Genomic DNA, 24,819 nt, shown 5'->3' on the forward strand with positions numbered 1-24,819 from the left:
CACAAACTACTCATGGGCTATCAAGTTTTTATTATAGTTGTACCTCTTGCCGCAAACTCGCAACTGAAAGGGTTAGGATTTGGGTAGCAACATGTTAGTCGAAATAAGCAGAAACAGCCAATTTTTTAATCATAAATCATGACAAAAATAAATAGAAATGAAATAATGTAGAAAAGTTAATTAAAAAATAACTGTGAAATAGGGGGGTCGAACCATGCATCCAATAAAATCAATCAACTAAAACTATACAAGTGATTATATTAATTTTGAATAATATATGAAAATAAATAAACCAAAATAACTTCTGGACAAGAAATACAACCAGATTTTCTAAAACCAAATTTCTCGTATAACAAAAAGAATGAGCCAATCACAAGTTCTAAACAACCAGGCTAAATTCTAGGATTTGTACATAAGACAAAATCAACGAAATCCTTGCATTTCATGACCTAGAACAACAAGAGGATATAGACAACAAAATAGAAAAAAAAATAGACGCACTATGTTTATGTTAAAACAATATCCTGATCTTTAACTTTTCACTTAAGATGTAATTATTGTTCATCCTGTTTTATCAGTTTCAGTTTTTTTAATGTGAAAACGGGTTTTTACTTTTTGGCCAAATATAAAGAACAAAAGAAGTCTTTTTTCACTCATTTTATTCAAACTAATATTATGATCAATTCCTACTTAGAAGGCTTATGGGAACAGTTAAAATGGTTTTCAATTTTCTCAACTGATTCAAACTCCTCATTGCAAATATTACATATAAATAGATTTTCAGAATTCGTAATTCCGTCTGCCTCGATGGATTTGTCTTGGTTTTTAGACTTTTTATGAAATATATCATTTTTTACACAAACACGAGAATTTATGTGTATATCAATTTTCCTAATAGTATCATAAGTCTTACTACACAGTTTACACCTAAATGGATTGCAACTGGGATGCACAAGCTGCACATGGGCAACCAAATTTTTCTTATAGTTGAAATTCTTGCTGCAGAACTCGCAGCTGAAATGATTAGGATTTGCATGTAAAGCCACATGTTGATTACGATAAGAAGACACAGCGAATGTTTCGTTGCATATGTTCCAGCTGTATTTCTTCTCTCTGAATTTCTTTTCTTTTGGATTCCTCATATGGACTTTCTTATGGTTTCTTAGATTCTGTCTTGAACCAAAACGCAAGTTGCACATCGTGCATTTATAAGGTTTATTACCAGTGTGAATATTTACATGATCATCCTTTATATCTTTGTCCATAAATTTTTTGCTACAAAATTCACAGGTAAATTTTTTATCACTGTGATGTTTCATATGGTTTCTTAAACCCCTTATTTGAGCAAAGCTATGGTTGCATATCTTGCATTCATACGGTTTTTCTCCCGTATGGATCCTCAAATGTTCAGTCAATTGGTATTTTGAATAGCATTTTCTTCGACAGATTCCACACTCATGTGCTGTTCCCTCAGTGTGTCTTTTCATATGTATTGAGTAAATCTGCTTTGTTAACAATTTTGTGTTGCATATTTCACACTCAAACAATTTTTCTGGTCTCTGTCCACTCTCTTCTGTCGTATGCTTTTTCAAATGCAGATTCAAATCAGACATACGATAGAAATTCTTTCCGCATTTGTCACACGTAAAATTTTTATCGCCTGTATGTCTTTGAATATGCCTTTTAAGGGCACTACCTCTAAAAAAAGCTAAGCCACATATATTACATAAGTATTTTCTACCCGTAACATGTATTCGTAGGTGTAATAAGAGTGATGTACGTTTGACATATGTCTTTTTGCAAATGCCACACTCATTAAAATCATTTTCCCTAACGATGTTATTTATTACCGGTTCTGAATCACTTGAAGGTTCAGCATCTGAATTTTCTGATGGTTGCACAGCAGATACAATTTCTGTCTTTTCGCTTGCTTCCTTCTTTTCGTGCATTTTCAAATGATTAAGTAATTCGGAAGGCAAAGCAAAAAAACTAGTGCACATATTACATCTAATGCACAAGTTGCAAGTTTCCTCCCTGTGGGTGACTAAATGAATATAAAGATGATGTTCTTTTTTGAATTGAATTTTTGAATTTGAAGCATGACAAAAAGGACACTGAAACATTTCATTTTCATTGTTTGATTTATAAATTTCCCGCTGAGGTTGAAATAACAGATCGGGAGAAAAAGATTTATTGTGAATGTTGCAAAAATGAGTTTCTCTATGTTCTGGGTTGCGTTTCCAGTGCTGTAAAAGACCTTTGCGGTATTTATAAGTTGACTCACATGTAGCACATTTATTTAAATTATTGTAGGTCAAACCTCTATGATTTGTAGACACTGGATCACTTGCAGATTTTCCATTGAGTGCCGTCACAGGCAGAACCTGAGTGTGCCGTCGCATATGATTTAAAAATGATTTACGAATGGTATATGTCCTTTTGCAGATAGTGCACTCATAAGAACTATCTCTCGTCCCATTCTGAGTTTCGAAACTAAAATCAAGATTAAGCCTTTTCTTGAATTCTGAACGGTAAAACTGACATTGCTGAATTTCTATTTCATCATGACCTTTAATATGATTTAAAAGTGAAATACGGATGGAAAAGGACTCACTGCAAATTTTGCAAATGTGAGTGTTTTCTGAAGGCTCTATTATCAAATTTTTTCTAAGCCTAAGTGACATTTCGTTCGAACTTGAACCAAAGGATTCCAATGTCACTTCCTCAGGCTGTGATAGTCTTTTACCACTTGACCGATTTATCGCCTTGCTATGACTAATAGAGCTCTTTGGAGGCATCACTCTTGGAACTTTTTTGGGGTCAGATTCGTCAGAGGACATCAGTTCATAAGCTTCTTCACTGTATCTATCCATTTCTAAAAAAAAGAAACAAAAGACATGAATATTATGAGAAATAACATGGGTGCTCTAAGTCAATTTCACTGAAAAATAATCGTCTACCTAAAGTCGGTACCAACAAACATTCAGTTTAGGGATTAGGAGTTTGACGATTAATCTAACTTCCGAAGCTGCCAAATTACCCAAAAAGTCTTTTCTTGAAATTTGGTAAAAATTAGTAGAGACTCTGGAATGTGTCAACAGATAAAAGGCCAACGATAGGCAAGTTCAGAAAAATGAAAACAATAATATCTTATTAATTGTTAAGCAAAGGGCTGTCTTTTGATGATGAAATTGATGAAGTCATGAATGGATGATTGTTTTGAGCTTGGTTTGTTTTGGTGTTTTTTTTTTGGGAGCTGAAAAATCTTTTCTTAGTTAAGTTGTCCTAGCAGTAGCATAATGTTTGTAGGCATGAATATATAATGAGTCCGAGGATATAGGCTTGAGAGTATCTGTGCAGGATTGAAACTCTTATTGATAGAAAAGAATCACCAAGCATGGAAGACCATGTTGTGACCAAGATAGGCAAAGGATTGCACAAAGCCTGTATTCACCTAAAGATCCCAAGGACTTACTGCCGTCTGGTTCCAAGCCTGCTTAAGCACTTCGTATAGACTTGAGAAAGTGTGTTATTACCCGTCCTGCACTGGTTCTAGGACCATTACTTTTCCTGAGGCAAATATAGCCTCAATGATTTAAAAAATATGACAGTTGTAACTTTCAAAGCTATGGTGTAAAAAATCAACTTTCGTATCAACATTTTGACGATTTAAACAGGAATTATGAGGAGTTTCCGAAACCCATATCCCAGAGGTTGGAAACATGAAACTAGATGATATAGGATTTATACACTCAGGCAGGAGGGATGGGATACATAGGCTGGGAGTAGGGCTCATGATGAATCGGGAGGTTGCCAAGTCTTGTTTAGGCGGAGAAGGTATTAATAATAAAATGCTACTCGCTAATTTTATAAATAAAAAGTGCAGGGTATCAGTCATAGTTGTATATACCCTTGTTAAACCAACTGATGGAAATAGCAATAATTCAGATCAGTTTTACTTACACCTACTGGAACAGATAGACAGGGTCAAAGGTAAAAGCATGATATTTTTAAATTTTATTATTGCGGTTTGATAAAGCAAAATTGGATTATATTGGTTCCTGTTTGTAAATCCAGGCACTTGTTGCTGGTGATTGTCCCCTACAAATAGCAAGTTAAGTGGTACACGGTCCCATATTATTTTAATGTTGTAGGCCCAGATGTCCCCTCCCATATTATTTTATTTTAGAATTATCCTATTTATCATTTTATTTGTTTTTACTATCCTTATTTTATCTGCTTAAATTTTTATTTTTGGATGCATGTGACAGATTATAATAGGACAGGTTGTTATTTATTATAATTGTGTTGTATCCGGGTTGCAGCGGTAGCTAGGAACTTAGTAAATTCCATTCGAATGAGCCCTCCCAAGACATTGTAGGATCACTGGGTCAATACGATCACCCTTGCGAAAAAAAGGCAAAATACATAAGAACACGCATCCCTGCTCTTTCTTCTGGCAAAAATACCAAATTTAACATTTTGGCAAATAGGAATTTGAAACCAACATGGTGTGATTTTCATTAAGATTCTATGACTTTTAGAGCCTTTCTCGAAAATCATAACCTTTTTTTATGACATTATATGACCTTTTTTTGAAAATCAGGCAAATTTTCTCAGGCTCGTAACTTTTGATGGAAGACTCGTAACTTTTAATGGAAGACTAAACCTGTTGAAACTTGTAAAATTAGCATAAAAATCCAATTTTTTTTATGTATCTATTGGTATCAAAAATCCGTTTTTTAGAGTTTCAGTTACTATTGAGACAAGTCGCTCTTACTGTACAGTTCGTTACCACGAACTATTTGACTACCGCTGCAACCCGGATTACAAACAGGAAAAAACCTATGGCTTTTTCTTTTTTGGAATAGTAAAAGACGAACCTCAAAGAATGAGGCAGCTAGAATCAGTATTGATTCAGAGTTCAAGGTGAAAACATCGGTATAGAATTGGATATTATTAGTTGTCAGACCAGTAAGCTCTTTTGGTGAGTTTAAATCCCTGCGAAGCTAGTTAGATTTCACAATATCTGGCAAAGGATTATAGTTTGTGACCTGAATAAGAATATTACTCAGCTTTTCAATAAGCGAAGGATAATCCTATGGTAATAGTTGTCAAATAATTTTGACTGATTATTTATTTATGCAAACTTTGCTAATAAACGAGCAGAAGAGGGGAGGTTGTTGTAGCAAGCGTCGTCTTACCTGCCGGGAGTGGCGTCCCTTAAACTGCGGGAAATAGATAGCAGGAGCCTATGCTTCCCTTACTTATTAACGCTTCAGTAACATTGAGCATTTTCAGTGCACAACAAAACGGTTGAGATGCAATGAGTGCGGTAGCGGGTAAACTGAAGTACTATTATTGCCCGATTCTGAATTTCGCTCAGCGAAGTATTGTGAATACGAAAATTAGTAAAGAGACGATTAAATCTACGGCAGTGAAATTCTACAACAAAGATTCCATTACGCAAGCACACAAGTTTTCGCTTGAGAATGGGGAAGATGACGTAATGAAGGAAAGAAATAGCTCGTGGGACTATGATGGACCATATATGCGAGGCTTTGAAAACTCTGGAGTCTCGAGGTAATTTCAATATTTGATTCACAATCCTGGACCCGAAAGAGGTGCCTACTATCCCGTTCGATTCTTACACGTATTTGGCATGTAAAGTGACCGAATGTTGCGAAAATTGAACTCATGCGTTGATAGGGTTGGGCATATGTTTGACAATAAAGAATGGCCTACTCTTCGTAAGGCAAACCCTGTATCTATAGTGATTAAAACGCCCCTAAAGAATGCATGGAATCAGCGGTTGGTCAAAAGAAATTCCTCGATGATTTAGCCAGTACTGGGCAAATAGCCAGAGTAGTGAAGCCAAAAGACTCTTTAGTTGTGTTGCCTCGCAATGCATCCGGTTCTCAGTCATTGGTGAAAACTATTAAAGCTGGAAAGCTCGAAGCAGCAGTCTTGGTGCGCAAAAAGAACTACCTAGCAGTTGCCAGAAATTTGCCGTTGTCCATGACCGATTCTTATCTTAAAGCAGCCAACCCCGCAATTTTGAAGTTGAACCAAATCGGAAAAGGCCCATTCTTCAAAATTAGTTTCACTGATCAGAGGGCCCTGGATGTTATAGTAAAGAACGAACTCTGGTCATTAGTAACTGAAACATTAATCTTGATTGCTGCGGTAGAAGCAAGATAGTAAAAAACGAGCACCTAAATGAGGACTATATAAGTTTCATCAGAAATCCGGGTTACAGCGGTAGCTAGCAATCCAGGTTGCAGCGGTAGCAAGCAACCTAGTAAGAAACAATCACGTCCAATACTTAGAAATATAATAACCCAAAACTCCTAAAAAAAAGAGTCCGATCAGAACAAGAAGTACACTATTAGAACCGCCTTGTCAGAAACCACTATATAGAAAACTCACAATCTCTTGGTTTTAACAACAAGGGAAATATATTGACTTGAAAATCAAGAAGAGTGGCTGAAACCAAGATATTCTGCATAAACGGTCTTTTTTGTTTTTTTTCTTCTTTCTTTTTCTACTCAAATAGATTGGCAATGAAACATGGTAAAGAGTTGTTTAATAGCTCATTTTCAAGGAAATTGATGTGATAAAAACCTTTTGTAATAAAAAAATTCCTTAAATTAAATCAATTTTTTTACCAAAACCTTCATTTTTATATAACATTGTAATAGCTTATGTTATTAACGTTATGAATTTTTCACATCTACGTGAATTTGTAATTAGAAACAAAATATTTAAAATAAAATCAATAACTTTATCCGGGTTGCAGCGGTAGCTAGCAACCTAGTAAGAGACGATCACGTTCCATAGTAAATAACAAAATAGCTCATAACTCCTAAAACCAGAGTCAGACCAAAATCCGGGTTGCAGCGGTAGCTAAAAACCAAGTAAGAGACGATCACGTCCAATACTAAGAAATAAAATAACCAATAACTCCTAAAAATAGTCAGACCGAAACAAAAGTACACTATTAGAACCGTCTTTTCCGAAATATGTATTTTAATTTATGTATGACAAAGCATAGTTACATTATTTTGATTCCTGTATTTCAATGCAGGCAATTGCTGCAGGAGAATAACCCCCTACCAATGAAAGATCTTAAGTCGAACTGTCCAGCCTTGACAAAAAAGATGAAGTGGTAACCTTAGCCAGTTTGGATATTGAAGTCATTATGAAACTTGTTATCCAGGTAAACAAATTTTCTTTTTATTTTGTTTTAGAGGGTAGTTTTATAGACAGGTTTTTGGGGTACCTATGGGGGCTTCTCTCGCTCCTTTATAGGCAAATCTTTTCAAGGTCCTATTGAAACCTCTGCTTTACAGAGTTTTAGAATCTCCACTTGCTTCTGGGGTAGGTTCATGGATGATGTAGTCTGCGTTTGGAAACATGGGTTGGATTCCTTGGATCTATTTTGTAAACAGTTAAATAGTTTTGATAAAAAAATTAAATTTACAGTTGAGCTTGAGGAAAATAACAAATTGCATCTTCTGGATATTTCATTATTTAGAAGGGATCGTCATTTACTTTCTCGATTTATAGAAAACCTACGCACAATGATAGGTATTTGAATTTTCATTCGTGCCAACCTATGTCGGTGAAACAAGAGGTTGTGATTTTACTGGTGGATAGACCCTTCAAAAATTGTTCCCAAGAATTTCTGGATTCGGAATTGTTATATTTGAGGGAGATTTTGTTTTGTAATAATTACCCAATTAAGTTCATTGACAAAATGATTGAAAATAGACGTGTTAAACATGCAGGGTTATTTACAGCAGGGTTATTGGGGTTTCTCAGTCTTCAGATTTAATCGTATCTAGAAGTTTCATTTCATTGCCATATGTACCTGCTTTGGGTGAGAAGCTTTCACGGATTTTGGGTAAATATAACATCGATACATGTTTCCAATCGTTGAGACCAATAGGTAATTTCTTGGTTATGGAAAGGATTTAACCTGGGGAAATTTAGTAAGTGGGGTGTATAAGATTCTGTGTTCTTGTGGGTAGTTCTATACTGGTAGGACTCACCAACAATTTGCGGAAAGATTTATTGAGCATCGAAGTTCAATAAAAAAAACCTACAATTAACCAAGTCTCCAAAAACCTTTGTTTCAGCTTTAGCAGAGCTTATTTGGTTTCAACCTGATCATTTTGTAAAATTTGACGAGGTCTTAGCTATTTGAAATGATGTCGATTACACCCAATGGGCGAGAGAAGCCATAGAAATTAAAAAACATAGGTTTGCTAACCTTTTAATAAATAGGGAAGCGGGAAATTTAAATATTGACTCAATTTATGATAATCTTTTCAAAAGTGAATCAAAAGTCAATAAGGAAAATAAGATCTATAATAACAACCAGGGGACTATTTTACCTACAAGACCAAAACAATTTGCTTCAGTAATAGCCAACAAGAGGATTATTTTACAACAGAATAATTAACGTAGTTTCATTTTTAATTTTTATCTCAGTTGCTTTGGTGTCCTCATTGAAGTAACTCTAATAGCTGTTTTTCCCTACGTGGATTAGTTTGCGCCAATTGTATATTTTTGGTGGTGGTTTTATTTGTTTTTAGTTTTAGATTTTTTTTTTATCTTGTTCTTCTTGTATTTCTCTTGTTGCTGAAGACGCCTTGTTTCATATAGGCGAAATATCCGCGTTGTTTAACATTTTTCATCTTTTCTTTCCACTGGCCGCGGTCTCGTTTGTTGTTTTTTTTTCATTGAGATTTTTTTTAATGAAATATATCAGAGGTTTTTTAACCCCCTACCAATAGCAAGATAAGTCATAGATGAGCAAGTGCAGTGAATATTGACAAAAGTGACACCCTTGCAAGCTCATGATTGCAGAAAGCCACGATCAATCAAGTGATACGAACGCAGATGACCTATTGGTCGAACGCGTCAAATCCAAACAACAACAACAAATCTTCTGGGAGGTTACGACGTTGGTATACTTTAGGATGAAAATTTGAGGAAAACTTCGAGGATTAGTTGGATACTGAACTGCAGAGTTTAAATTTGACAATGTAGAAGACGGATGGAACTTTTAGGAAAATAGTTTGTGCAGTCACTGATGATGTCTTTGGGAAGAAAGTTAGAAACGCAACCAGGAATATTTGTGAAAATGCTTTAGTTTTAATAGGGAGGCGAAGGAGGAGCATGTAGAAGAAGCACTTGAGTTATAGATGATGTGACAATAATAGGAATGTAAAGAAATTAGAGAAAGCATTAAAATGTGAATGAAAGAGGTGCGAAGTGGACCCCATGGTTAAATTACCAAAGATCTGGAAATTGAAGCCAGACGACATAATAGTAAAACATAACTGGTAAAGTAAAACAACATATCTGGCATGTTAATAAATTGAGAGGGAATAGTCAATCTGGACTTGTCCCAGTGAAAGATGGGAGCATTTCTACAATTAGTGAGTAGACAAGATGTAAAGAGAGATGGACAGAAGATTTTGAGAATGTACTAAACCGTGATAGAGCTACAAGAAAACATATTGAAAAGATTAAAAAAGTTTGTGACACTTTGGATGTGAAGAACGAATTGTTTTATGAGGAAGAGTTATTGACAGTACTAAAAAGGTTAAAAAAATAATATAGGACCAGGAACTGATAAAGTGATACATGAGTATTCTGAATATAGTGGTTGAGATTAGAGATAAGATTAAGAATACTATTTCTGAAAAAGGAGAAATTTTAGAGATGTTAGGAAAACTCTAATCAAACCCCTCCATAAGAAAGGTAATAACACCGAGTGTGGTAGTCATAGAGGCGTTAGCCTGGTTTCTATGGGAACTTAATTGCTTAGTATGATGATACTTCCGAATTGCTACTCTTATATTAATAATTGAGAAGTGTTTGAGTCATCAAACACCTTCAGTTCTCAGATTTATAGATTATGAGCAGGCGTTTGATTCAGCTGGCGAAAGTGTTTAAGCGAAGGTCCTACCCGTGCATGGTATACCAAATAAATCAATGTAATCAGTGCCAGGACTTCACCCCAGAGTGTTAAAAGAAACCGCAGATCTAATTGCAGAGCCCCTATCTATGACTTTTCAAAAATCCTTACAGTCGAATGGACTGCCTAGTATCTGGAAAAGGGCAACGGTGATACCAATGCACAAAAAGAGAAACCGCCAATATCCACTAAATTACCGCCCGATCAGTCTAACCTGTATAACCTGCAGTTCTCAGTCATTGGTGAATACAATTAAAGCTGGAAAGCTCGAAGTAGCAGTCTTGGTGCGCAAAAAGAACTACCTAGCAGTTGCCAGAAATTTGCCATTGTCCATGACCGATTCTTATCTTAAAGCAGCCAACCCCGCAATTTTGAAGTTGAACCAAATCGGAAAAGGCCCATTCTTCAAAATCAGTTTCACTGATCAGAGGGCCCTGGATGTTATAGTAAAGAACGAACTCTGGTCATTAGTAACTGAAACATTAATCTTGATTGCTGCGGTAGAAGCAACATAGTAAAAAACGAGCACCTAAATGAGGACTATATAAGTTTCATCAGAAATCCGGGTTACAGCGGTAGCTAGCAATCCAGGTTGCAGCGGTAGCAAGCAACCTAGTAAGAAACAATCACGTCCAATACTTAGAAATATAATAACCCAAAACTCCTAAAAAAAAGAGTCCGATCAGAACAAGAAGTACACTATTAGAACCGCCTTACCCGAAACCACTATATAGAAAACTCACAATCTCTTGGTTTTAAAAACAAGGGAAATATATTGACTTGAAAATCAAGAAAAGTGGCTGAAACCTAGATATTCTGCATAAACGGTCTTTTCGGGTTTGTTTTTCTTTCTTTTTCTACTCAAATAGATTGGCAATGAAACATCGTAAAGAGTTGTTTAATAGCTCATTTTGAAGGAAATTGATGTGATAAAAAACCTTTTGAAAAAAAAAATTCCTTAAATTTAATCAATTTTTTACCAAAAACTGCATTTTTCTATAACATTGTAATAGCTTATGTTATTAACGTTATGAATTTTTCACATCTACGTGAATTTGTAATTAGCAACAAAATATTTAAAATAAAATCAATAACTTTATCCGGGTTGCAGCGGTAGCTAGCAACCTAGTAAGAGACGATCACGTTCCATAGTAAAAAACAAAATAGCTCATAACTCCTAAACCTAGAGTCAGACCAAAATCCGGGTTGCAGCGGTAGCTAAAAACCAAGTAAGAGACGATCACGTCCAATACTAAGAAATAAAATAACCAATAACTCCTAAAAATAGTCAGACCGAAACAAAAGTACACTATTAGAACCGTCTTTTCCGAAATATGTATTTTAATTTATGTATGACAAAGCATAGTTACATTATTTTGATTCCTGTTTTTCAATGCAGGCAATTACTGTAGGAGAATAACCCCCTACCAATGAAAGATCTTAAGCCGAACTGTCCAGCCTTGACAAAAAAGAAGATGAAGAGGTAACCTTAGCCAGTTTGGATATTGAAGTCATTATGAAACTTGTTATCCAGGTAAATGAATTTTATTTTTATTTTTGTTTTCGAGGGGAGTTTTATAGACAGGTTTTTGGGTTACCTATGGGGGCTTCTCTCGCTCCTTTATAGGCAAATCTTTTCAAGGTCTTATTGAAACCTCTGCTTTACAGAGTTTTAGAATCTCCACTTGCTTCTGGGGTAGGTTCATGGATGATGTAGTCTACGTTTGGAAACATGGGTTGGATTCCTTAGATCGATTTTGTAAACAATTAAATAGTTTTGATAAAAACATTAAATTTACAGTTGAGCTTGAGGAAAATAACAAATTGCCTCTTCTGGATATTTCATTATTTGGAAGGTATCGTCACTTACTTTCTCGATTTATAGAAAACCTACGCACAATGATAGGTATTTGAATTTTCATTCGTGCCAACCTATGTCGGTGAAACAAGAGGTTGTGATTTCACTAGTGGATAGAGCCTTCAGAAGCTGTTCCCAAGAATTTCTGGATTCGGAATTGTTATATTTGAGGGAGATCTGTTTTGTAATAATTACCCAATTAAGTTCATTGACAAAATAATTGAAAATAGACGTGTTAAACATGCAGGGTTATTTACAGCAGGGTTATTGGACTTTCTCAGTATTCAGATTTAATCGTATCTAAAAGTTTGATTTCATTGCCATATGTACCTGCTTTGGATGAGAAGCTTTCACGGATTTTGAGTAAATATAACATCGATGCATGTTTCCAATCGTTGAGACCAATAGGTAATTTCTTGGTTCTGGAAAGGATTTAACCTGGGGAAATTTAGTAAGTGGGGTGTATGAGATTCCGTGTTTTGTGGGAAGTTCTATATTGGTAGGACTCACCAACAATTTGTGGAAAGATTTATTGAGCATCGAAATTCAATAGAAAAAACCCTACAATTAACCAAGCCTCTGGAAACCTTTGTTTTAGCCTTAGCAGATCATATTGGTTTCAACCTGATCATTTTGTAAAATTTGATGAGGTCTTAGCTATTTCAAATAATTTTGGTTATACTCAATGGGCGAGAGAAGCCATAGAAATTAAAAAACATAAGTTTGCAAACCTTTCGATAAATAGGGACACGGAAAATTTAAATATTGACTAAATTTATTATAATCTTTTGAAAAGGGAATCAACACTCAGTAAGGGAATTAAGATTTTAAATAATCACCAGGGAACTATTTTACCTGCTAGACCAAAACAATTTGATTCAGTATTAGCCAGCAAGAGAATTATTTTGCAACAGAATAATTAACGTAGTTTCATTTTTAATTTTTATCTCATTTGCTTTGGTGTTCTCATTAAAGTAACTCTAATAGCTGTTTTTCCCTACGTGGATTAGTTTGCACCAATTGTATATTTTTTTTGGTGGTGGTTTTATTTGTTTTTAGTTTTAGTTTTTTTTTTATCTTGTTCTTCTTGTGTTTCTCTTGTTGCTGAAGACACCTTGTTTCATATAGGCGAAATATCCGCATTGTTTAACATTTTTCATCTTTTCTTTCCACTGGCCGCAGTCTCGTTTGTTGTTTTTTTTTCATTGAGATTTTTTTCATGAAATCTCTTAGAGGTTTTTAACCCCCTACCAATAGCAAGATAAGTCATACATGAGCAAGAGCAGTGAATATTGACCAAAGTGACACCCTTGCAAGCTCATGATTACAGAAAGCAACGATAAATCAAGTGACACGAACGCATATGACCTATTGGTCGAACGCGTCGAATCCAAACAACAACAACAAATCTTCTGGGAGGTTACGACGTTGGTAGACTTTAGGATGAAAATTTGAGGAAAACTTCGAGGATTAGTTGGATACTGAACTGCAGAGTTTAAATCTGACAATGTAGAAGACGGATGGAACTTTTAGGAAAATAGTTTGTGCAGTCACTGATGATGTCTTTGGGAAGAAAGTTAGAAACGCAACCAGGAATATTTGTGAAAATGCTTTAGTTTTAATAGGGAGGCGAAGGAGGAGCATGTACAAGAAGCACTTGAGTTATAGATGATGTGACAATAATAGGAATGTAAAGAAATTAGAGAAAGCCTTAAAATGTGAATGAAAGAGGTGCGAAGTGGACCCCATGGTTAAATTACCAAAGATGTGGAAATTGAAGCCAGACGACATAATAGTAAAACATAACTGGTAAAGTAAAACAACATATCTGGCATGTTAATAAATTGAGAGGGAATAGTCAATCTGGACTTGTCCCAGTGAAAGATGGGAGCATTGCTACAATTAGTGAGTAGACAAGATGTAAAGAGAGATGGACAGAAGATTTTGAGAATGTTCTAAACCGTGATAGAGCTACAAGAAAAGATATTGAAAAGATTAAAAAAGTTTGTGACACTTTGGATGTGAAGAACGAATTATTTTATGAGGAAGAGTTATTGACAGTACTAAAAGGGTTAAAAAAATAATATAGGACCAGGAACTGATAAAGTGATACATGAGTATTCTGAATATAGTGGCTGAGATTAGAGATAAGATTAAGAATACTATTTCTGAAAAAGGAGAAATTTAGAGATGTTAGGAAAACTCTAATCAAACCCCTCCATAAGAAAGGTAATAACACCGAGTGAGGTAGTCATAAAGGCATTAGCCTGGTTTCTATGGGAACCTAATTGCTTAGCATGATGATACTTCCAAATTGCTACTCTTATATTAATAATTGAGAAGTGTTTGAGTCATCAAACACCTTCAGTTCTCAGATTTATAGATTATGAGCAGGCGTTTGATTCAGTTGACGAAAGAGTTTTAGCGAAGGTCCTATCCGTGCATGGTATACCAAATAAATCAATGTAATCAGTGCCAGGACTTCACCCCAGAGTGTTAAAAGAAACCGCAGATCTAATTGCAGAGCCCCTATCTATGACTTTTCAAAAATCCTTACAGTCGAATGAACTGCCTAGTATCTAGAAAAAGGCAACGGTGATACCAATGCACAAAAAGAGAAACCGCCAAGATCCACTAAATTACCGCCCGATCAGTCTAACCTGTATAACCTGCAAAATACTGGAATCTATCATATTTGACCATCTGCGCAAAAGAAAGATAATCACTAGCAAACAATTTGGGTTCTTGAAGAGAATGTTCGTGGAGTCGCTGCTTTTTTTTGGCAGTGGAATAACGGAAAAATCACGCAAATAAGGATGATCAAGTCGATGTCAATTACATGGACCTTAAAAAAGCCTTTGACAAAGTACCTCCTCGTCATCTATTATACAAACTCCGCAACCTTGGTCTGGGAACCACAGCTGATTGGATCGAACAGTTTCGTATTGGAAAATCTCAAACAGTATCAGTAGACGGAGTTCCGAGCACACTAGAAGTCGAGGTAATCAGCAGTGTTCCCCAGGGCTCAGTCCTTGGCCCTCTCTTATTAAACCTGTATCTCAACGATTTAGTAGAAGGCATCCAACTCAGAGATTGTACTGTATGCAGACGACACCAAGCTGTATAAAGTAATCAAAACAGCTGCCGATGCACAATCTCTACAAGAGGACCTTGACAAGCTCAACAGATGGTTGTCCAACTGGCTGATGGAAATCAATATCAACAAAAGCCATAAGCTAACGAAAGGAAACCTACTATCCACTATGAATATAGACTAGGAGACTTACCAATCACATCACTCCAGGAGAAGCGCGACTTCGGAGTTGTCATGACAGCAACCTTTCGACTTCCAGGCCCACTATAACAGCATTATTGGGAAGGCAAATCATGTTGCAGGATTTTTAAGGCGCAACTTCATTTTTAGAAATGATAAGACCCTTTGCCATCTCTACAAAGCTCTAGTACGTCCAATCTTTGAATACGGCCATTGCACTACACATCCCTTTGACAACAAAGTCGTCGAAGCTCTCGAAAAAGTTCAAAGACGAATAACAAAGTTCTCTGCGACTCTGAGAAACTTACCTTACGAAGATAGGCTGCGCAAGCTTAAGCTTCCTTCACTAGCTTATCGACTGCACCAAGAAGACCTCATTGAGGTATACAAGCTTTGCTACGACACCCACGAAAACATCGAGGCTATCTATATTCTCAACTTCAGCAACACGAACCTTCGTGGTAACAACCTCAAGCTTCAAGAGGAGAGGTTCCAAAAGGATATTGGCCGATAGGCGTTCAAGAACCGAGAAATAAAACACTGGAACAAGCTCCTCTTCGAAGTCATCAATGCCAACTGATTAAACTCGTTCAAGCAGGAACTGGAAAAATACTACGGTGAAAGTGCCTATAACTTTTGTCAATTTAAAAGATTTTTGTAGAGGCCCTGTGGGCTATTTGTTTTATATTAAATTATTATTATTATTATTATAACATTGCCCCAGTCAAGGTAAGAAATGAAATTAGTAGCAGGTTTGGTAATAAATCAGGAGTTACACAGGGTTGCGTTCTATCCCCATTTACATGGAGTATTTTGATGGACACTGTCCTAACGAGCACAGCAAAGGCAATGGGATAACATGGAATCAACTGGGAAAATACAATCCTACTAAAGTTAGATTATGCTGATGAATTACGCATCTTAGATGAAAATGTTGGCAGATTAAATTTTTAGTTCAGGATGCAAAAGTTCAGGATGCAAAAGTAGGTTTGGAAATTAATGGCAAGGGGACTAAGCCCTAACCCTAGGAATTAGTGAAGGTAAATAGGTGAAGCTGGGTAATGAACATTGATCCAGTGGACAGCTTCTTTTACATAGGTAGTATCATTAGTAAAGACGGTGGGTGCAGTGAAGATATTTTAAGTTGTAGAGCAAAGGCTCAGGTTTTTTTCACAGCTGAAATAACTTTGGAAGGATACGATCTGCGATCCAACGTCTGCGATCCAAGATTAGAATATTACAACCTTAAGATGATGACAGTGGCTAAGTATGGTTCTGAAGCGTGGGCACTCCGAAAAACGGAGGAAGATTTGCTAGATTTGAATTGTCCGCAGATTGATTTGAGTAACCGACTGACTGACCGTATCTCAAACACTAGACTGTATAAAAAAACTTGTTCAATCCTGCTTTCTTGGAGCATTAAGCGAGAAAGGATGGATGACTAGGACAAATTTTACGGATAAAGAATGGCAAATAGCTAAGATTATTCTTGTCATACAACCAAACAGGGCAATCAAAAAGCAGGTTGTTCCCGAATACGATAGGAGAAAGTCGTAACGAAATTGGATAGAGGAGTAGCGTGTGTATAGCTATGTAGGCCTTAGGGAGGTTGGTACTGTAGTGTGGTATTAGTAGTAGTGGTATTAGCAAAGGGCTATCTACTCAATATACCTACAGCATAGATAAAACGTACCCTGTGCAATAGAACATACTATCCACGTGTAATACAATGTACAGTCATTCACGATGTACAATTTACATTATAAGATATACAATTATAATATGTAAGATCCATAACATAAAATCGTCAGGTGGGTCTTGAAATGACAAAACACAACTCATTGAAAACGCATGGTAATTTGAGTGGGAGCAAGGAAAAATGGACGCTTAGACGAAGAAATAAACACGTCAGGTACACTTGCAAAAAGAAGAGTCGTGACGTTAACTAATCTCAGTGACACTGTTGAAATACTTTCCTTGTATTTTCTGTGCTGACGTAATGCTTTTGGTTCTTTTTCATTTTTTCACCTTATTAAGTAACTGAAAAATGAATCCCTTTTCACTTTTGCACTAAAAATAATATGCTGTCATCAGGTTGCCAGTTTCCCAGCTACTTGGATGCTCTGCTAGCGACGGAAGCTTTCTGCAGGGTCACTTAACTGACATTTTTCAATTAAATCATAGGCAGCGCAACAGCGCTGCTAAGTAAAGAACGATGTTGGCACAATGTAATATTTATTTTTGTTTTTTTGTTTTCCATACCAGGGCACTTCGTATTGAAGGAGTTGTCGTAGAAACTTGGAAAAGAGCTCATTCGATTGGAAATTGGAACAGCTAGTTCGCTTTTTAACAGTCGAAAGTAACTGGAAGGCAACTAACACCCCTTCCACGCCCACCATTTCCCCAAATACATCCAATTAAAATTTGAGATAGCCATTTTGTTCAGCGAAATTGATTTCCAGATAGAAATTAAGATAGAAAGTTATGCCCTGGGGGTATATATGAACGATGTTGGCACAATGTGTTATTTTTTTTTTTCCTTTAGACCATGGCACTTTGTATCGAGGAAATTATCATAGAAACTTTGGCAAGGGCTCATTATATTGGAAATTGGAGTGGCTTGTCCCCTTTTGAATAGTTGAAAGTGATCGGGAGGCAACTAAAACCCCTTCCAGGCCCACCATTTCCCGAAACACATCCAATCAAAATTTTGAGACAGCCATTTTGTTCAGCGTAGTTCATTTCCACATAGAAATTCTGTTTTTGAGGAGGACTCTCCCCCACAGCCTTCAGGGCAAGAGTTGTAAGTTATGCCCAATTCTTACAAAATGCATATTCATGCAATTGAATGTGCATTGTCAGTTTAATATACATATACTGATATTTAGTAATTAAAATTCTAATATTATTTGATTTATTTAAGTTATAAAAGTAAAAAAAAAAATACATTTTTTCAGTAAAGTGCTAATTATGTTCCAGCCTTGGGAAGGCATAGGGGTTTTGAGCCCAAGTCATGTTAATTTCTGCTCGTTTTGAGTTTGAATCGGGTATTTATTGTAATTTCTGTTCGTTTTGGGTTTCATTTATTTATCGATGCTCATTTGTGGTAGTTTCACGCTTGGTAGATTATTTGATTTTGTTTTGCTCATTTTTGGTTTAATGGAGTTCTTTAGTTTTCTCTGAAAAACTTATTTTGTTGAAAGTTTTCTTAATTAATAAAAAGTAAGAGTCCACAAAGGGACACACAATATATTTTTAACAAACTGACAATACATTTTCTTCATCATGGAAAAATTAGAATTACTTAATATACCAACCGATGCTATATAAAATAGGTGGGACTATGCAATACTACCATCAATTCTTTCAATCTGCTTACATAAAAATAATATCTACAGCAATATATCGGTGTTATGATCTGCACCAAAGTGTCTTTTTTGTACTTATAGTTTTTGTTTAGTTGAGCCTCCCTCTCAACATGTCCTGAAACTTTCAACTAAATATCCTTAACCATTCCTAGAATGTTGCAGATGGGCCTTATAGACTCCCTGGATGAAAATAATGCCTTTATATTTAATTCAAAGTACACCTCAACGTTCCCTGAAAGTTTCAACCAGATACCCAAAACCATTCGTGAGATATCGCAGACAGACACTTTTGACAACTTTGATGTACAAAATGTTTTTGATTTAGTCCTACATCCCGCTCAACATTCCCTGTTTCAAACTGATACACTCTGCTATTTCTACAGCTACACTGAAACAGCTGAGATATTGCAGATATTCTTTTTGATAAACTGGATGCACATATTACTGGGATGCACATTTTGTCTTTTGATCAAGTTAAATATTCACGGAAACGTGCACTGAAAGTTTCAACACAAACCCACAGACGTTTTTGAGATACTGCATTTACACCTTCTTTACCCCTATGATAAACATCCCCCCGTAACTTGCCCTGAAGTTTTCAATTTTATACCTTTAGCCATTCCTGATATTTTCCAGATGCGCTCTTTCGACTATCTGGATGCACATAGTTTCTTCTGATTTTGCTTAATATTTCCTTAAACGTTCCTTGAAACATTAATCTTAATTCATTTACCCTTTTCGGATACCTAGGATCAATCATGGCCCCTTCTTAGTAATACAACCTATTTGAAAAATAATGAGCAACTTGTGCAATTTAAACCCTTGCCCCAGGGCCTGAGAGGAATGTGTCATCCCTTGACTAATAGTTATTTGACATTTCAATAATTGTGAACAAAATTGTTATTTTAAAATTTGGATCGATTGTCTTTGAAATTGAACGTGACAGGAATCTGAAAAGAAATTGGGAAGGGAGGAGTACCCTCCAATAGCTTTAAACTCCAATAACCAATAACTTAAAACGAACAATAAAGCATGCAATTTTCGATCAAACAAGGCATCTCTTTCCGTACAAACTAAACTGGAAAAAATATAGTGTCTTGAAGCATAATAGAACTGCGGGTGGATCTTTCGGCCATGTTGAGTACAAGAAAAACAAGTTCGACCGCAACACTCATAAAAAACACTTGATTGCCAACAGCCCCCCCCCCAGTTTCAGAGAAAGAGGGATACGGTCAAAAGAATCAGACCTCCACGGCATAAAAGTTATTTTTTGGGCAACTGCTAACAAAATTATGTTCCTTGGAAACAGTCTCAAGGAGGGGGAGGGGAATCTCACCTCTTTGTTAACCAAGACATTCTTATTTAAACGGCATTCACCTTTCTGTGAACCCCTATGAAAACAGAGATATTTTTAATTAAATGACATACCTTCATCACTGATATCATCTATATCAGAATTGAAAGATTCAACATAAATGGTCTTTTCCTTCCTTTTTCTAAGATTTGGTTTTCCTTGGGCATCTGGTGTTGATTCAACTATTGATAGATGCTCCTTTTTTACTTTCTTTTCACTCTTTTCTAATAGAGAATCAACTTTGAAATCTGGAAAAGAAAGAGATAATTCTTAGTAAAAGTTACGTTGCCTTGTTTAAAACACAGTCTGTAAACAGACTTTGTAGAGTATCTTTATAGTGTTATTCTTATCTTTCCTTACTATTTCTAGTAAACACGTCCCTTCGTAACGAATTGAATCCAAGATCGGAATCGTTGCTTTTTTCAAAATTTAGTTCTTCTCTTTTGTTTGACACACATCCTTGTCATGTCCGTCAATAAGAAAAGCCAAAGTTTAATAGCTTTTTCTGAACTTTGAACTTTGGGGTTTTTCTGAACTTTGACGTCACCCTTTTAATTCGGAAATGAAAAATTAAAATGACAGGAAATCAGCTGGAAAAGTTTGTACCACTGCAAATTTGTTCCGAAATATTCTCTACTAAAACTACATTTTCTATTCTTATATCAGATTCATGTTAAAGACAGAAAACTACTGTTTCAAGCATCCATCTTTTAAAGTAAAAAAAAAAAAAAAAAAAAAAAAAAAAAAAAAAAAAAAAATTCATTAACACTTGACTCTGATAGGTCAATCAAGAATTTTGTGATTGAAAATTGAAAAGTGTTCAATTCAAGAAAATTCTGAACAGCGTATACAATTGGCACTGCATTCTTGCGTAGTATTGATTTTGCCACCAACTGTAACAATAAATTGGCCCAAGCATAATTTTTTTTTACAATTTATTTTGTATAAAAACCAGCTATAGATAATGAAAACAAAACAAGACATAAATGGTAGTTTTAGAGTTAATGTAGACAATGTTTTTTTATCATTTAAAAAATAAATTATTAAAAAAAGAAACAGCTACAAGTCACAGTCACAAGTAAATAACTTTTGGTAGTAGCAGTAGTGGCACTGAAAGTTTCAACTTAGTACCATCAGCCGTTCCTGAGATATTGCTGATATGAACTTTCAACAAACTGAAAGCACACAGTGTTTGATTTAGTCCGACATCCACCTCAGCAATCCCCGAAAATTTCAACTTCATACCAGTCATTCCAAGTGCGCCCTTTTGACAATCTGGATACACTTAGTTTCTTTTGATTTAGTTCAATATCTCCATTATCACGCCCATTTAATTCCAACTTACTACCCTTAACCGTCCCTGAGATATCACAGATATGCCCTTTTAACAGCTTTCGATGCACACAGTGTTTTCTAGTTTAGTTAAACACGCCCAAAACGTGTCCTGACAGTTTTAACGTAATACCCTTAGTTGTTCCAGGGATATTGCACAGGCGCACTTTCGATAATTTTGATACACACAGTGTGTTTTGACTTAATTTTACGTTCCCATCACCTTTACTTTAAAGATTCAACTTAGTGCCCTGGTCTGTTTTTGCAGTATCGCATCTAAGTCATTTTGACGACCCGGATGCACAGCATTTCTTGATTTAGTTGCATATTAGCAGTAGTAGTAGTATTGGTAGTAGTAGCAGCCCTGAAAGTGTCAACATATTATCTCAGCCACTCCTGAGATAATACTGTTACACCATTTTGACAATCTGCAAGCACACATTGCCTTTTGATATAGTTTAAATCTCAATAGAATCTACATGCAAGTTTCAACTTAATTCTCTGTTCTGTTCCTGCAATATTTACATCTGTGTTGTATTGACAACAATAACGCACTCACACTTCTGATTTAGATCAATAGTCGAAGAAGTAGCAGAAAAAGTAGTAGCACTAGTAGTATGGAGTTTCAACGTAATACCCTCAGCCACTTCCGAGATATTGCGGATGCACTTTTGACCAAATTCATACTCATAGTGCCTTCTGAATTAGTTTTACATCCCCATAACTTTTCCCGGAAAGTAGCAGCAAAAATTTCAACTTAATACCCTAAGTCGTTCCTCAGATATTACTGATAAACCCTTTTTGCACAAAGTCGGTTTTGATTTGGCTTAACATCCCATGAAAATATAAATTTAATACCTTTAGCCTTTTGAGACCTAGGATCAAAAGATATTCCTCGAAGTTTCTACGATAGCCCCTTCTATACGAAAGGGTATCGTAAAAATACAGAACAATACCTGGAAGTCATATCGCTCTTTACTTAGAAAGAATCTATTGTGGAAGAAATTTCATCTTGTCCATATACTAAAATGACGCTTGAAGAGTTCCCAGAGTCACCCTCGAGTTGGTGTGCTAAAGCTAACTGTGAATAAATTGAAAGTTCGATCAGAGGGTCTGCTCAAAAGAACTCCATTTTCCAGCATTTCCAGATTGCTCCAGCATTTCCATTTACTCCATTTTCCAGAGGTCAAAAAGAAAAGATGTTCCAATAATTAGCCGTATCTAAATGATGCAATAAAAAGTTTAATCCGACAAAAATTCAGATTATTTCGCTAAGGAAAAACTGAAGAGGCTAGCCTACTAAGGAAATCTATAAAAAAAAGCAGATTCGGAACGCTTCAGGCCAGTATTACCGTAATAAAATAAGTGAACTCTTTAAACACGACCAAAGCAGTGGTATAATACAGTCAAGAAAATCAGTGATAAAACAGCCAAAAATCTTGACTTTAATCTTGATGTTCCCCCTGAAACTACATTTACTAAATAAACAACTTTCCACTATTGTACAAACCCTCCCTGCTCTCTCATGTAATATTTTCTGCCCCCCCCCCCCCAGCACCAGACCAGGGTATCCTCTAGTACAGCCTGTTGCTGTTGTGGCGAAAATACGTAAACTAAAGAGGACTTCAATATGCCCCCTTGATAGTTCCAATTAATTTAGTAAAAGGATTTCCTGATAAGTTATCAAAACCTTTAAAGTATTTTTAATGCAACAACTAGAAGTTATTCATTCCCGAAGTGCTGGAAAAAAGGATACATTACACCCATACATAAGAAAGGTGTTAGTTTGGATATTTATGAAGTCTGACCAACTACCTTAACACCAATATTCTCTAAACTGTATGAGACAGAGAGCTTTGAAGCTGATTGGCTTAAAAAGACGATCCTTGAACAACAATTCGGAAACATGAAAGGCTTATCAACGACACATTACCTGGTCAGTCTCCTCAATACTGCTTGTAAATTACTTGACGAGCCAGATGCCTGGCTCAATCTCCTTTTAATTGACCTCCTAAAGGCTTTTGATCTGGTTAGTCATAATGTTTTAGTCGAAAAAGTGCTGAATGAATTTAGTGTACCCCATTTTCTAGTCAGTATTATTGCATCTTTTCTGTCAAATAGGAATCAAGTTGTTAAGCATAAAAATGTTTATTCGGATTCACTCCATATTTCTTGCAGGTTACGCTTTTAGGTCCTTTACTATTTTGGTAATTACTAACAATCTTCCTAATGAATTAGCCGATCGATGGAAGTTTGTGGATGACAAGTTATTGCTCGAAAAGTGCAGAAGAAATATTAAGAACAGCGTAATGGAAATTCTCGAAGACATTGCAAGTTAAGCAGTCCAGTCAAAAATGAAAGTGCATTCCCATAAATCTCATATTATGACCTTTAGTTTTCTTAAATCAAAGCCATCATTTATAACCCCAAATACCTAATGAAATAACTATAACAAAAACTAAACTCTTAGGGGTTACACTTAATAGCGATTTGAAATGGGAGGCTCATATTTGATCTATTGCTAAACAGGCTTGTGCATCTCTGTCTCTCCTTAAGCTCTTTGCTAATTTTCATGCCTAAAAGCACACTGCCTTCGCCTTTATACATCTTTAATTTACCCACAGATTGAGTATGCTTACCCGGTGTGACATTTTGGTCTTACGGTGGATCAGTCCGATAGGCTAGATATTATCCATAAGTGCCCTGAGAATTATTTACGGTCATGGCAAAGTGCCTTCTCAAGGAATTCCGCCTCCCTACCTCGGCAGCAAGACGTTTTACTCTTTGTACCAGTTTCTGAAATAATCTGCGTAGGAACCCACGCTTTCAATGTACACTCCCAGCCCCTTATTAACCTCCAAAAACCCGTTTACCCAGATCGAAAACACAAAAATCCCTGTTTTAAATCCTATTAATGCAAGAACTGAGCATTACAGAAAGAGCTTTGTGCCAGCGTTCGCTAAAATCATATATAAATGAAAATTGTAATGTATCATGTGAATGTCTCATGTCTATTGTTAATGTGTTATTTTTTGTGTTTCATTTTTATTTAATACTACTACTACTACTACTAACAACTCACCGCAGCACCAAGCCGCCTAAGGCCAACACAGCTACGCACGCTCCTCCTCAATCCCAATCTATTTAGAGCCCCCCTTTTTACACCCACCCAAAAAGGTCCCATTTCCTTTAAATCTTTCTTTATGTCTTCCCCCACCCCAGCCAGAGATGACCTGCTTTCTGTTTAGCCCTAGATGGTTGGCCGAAAAGATCAATCTTTAGTAATCTGACATCCTTCATCCGCACCATGTGCCCTAACCACCTCAACCTTTCTTTCATTGTAGCCCTAGAGAACGGTATTGAACAACATTTTTCGTATAGCCTATTGTTTGAAATACGGTCAGTCAGCCGGGTACCCAGAACAATCCTTAAGCAATTTCTCTGGAAAACATCTAGCAAATCTTTTCGGAGCGTCCATGCTTCAGAGCCATATTTGACCACTGTCATCACTGTAGCTTCTGATATTCTAATCTTGGTTTGCAGACTTATCTTCCTATTCTTCCAAACTTTTTTTAACTGTGAAAAAACACCCTGAGCCTTGGCTATTCTACTATTAATATCTTCACTGCTCCCACCATCTTT

General features: G+C 36.0%; 1 protein-coding gene across 1 annotated transcript in view; it reads right to left on the bottom strand.

Moving 5' to 3' along the window:
- Nucleotides 1-306: 306 nt before the first annotated feature.
- The window catches only part of LOC148952907 (uncharacterized), a 121,248-nt gene continuing 96,735 nt past the window's right edge, over nucleotides 307-24,819 (bottom strand). Inside the window, exons 10-11 of the mRNA XM_089087820.1 lie at nucleotides 19,920-20,093; nucleotides 307-2,875 (exon numbers count right to left, since the gene is read on the bottom strand). Of these exons, the coding sequence (XP_088943946.1) occupies nucleotides 687-2,875; nucleotides 19,920-20,093 (2,363 nt within the window). The 3' untranslated portion in view covers nucleotides 307-686. The remainder of the gene's footprint in view (nucleotides 2,876-19,919; nucleotides 20,094-24,819) is intronic.

The sequence above is a fragment of the Artemia sp. Qi Xiang Cuo genome, chromosome 4 (assembly GCF_049724085.1).
Source record: "Artemia sp. Qi Xiang Cuo chromosome 4, ASM4972408v1, whole genome shotgun sequence".
Classification (NCBI taxonomy): Eukaryota; Metazoa; Arthropoda; class Branchiopoda; order Anostraca; family Artemiidae; genus Artemia; species Artemia sp. Qi Xiang Cuo.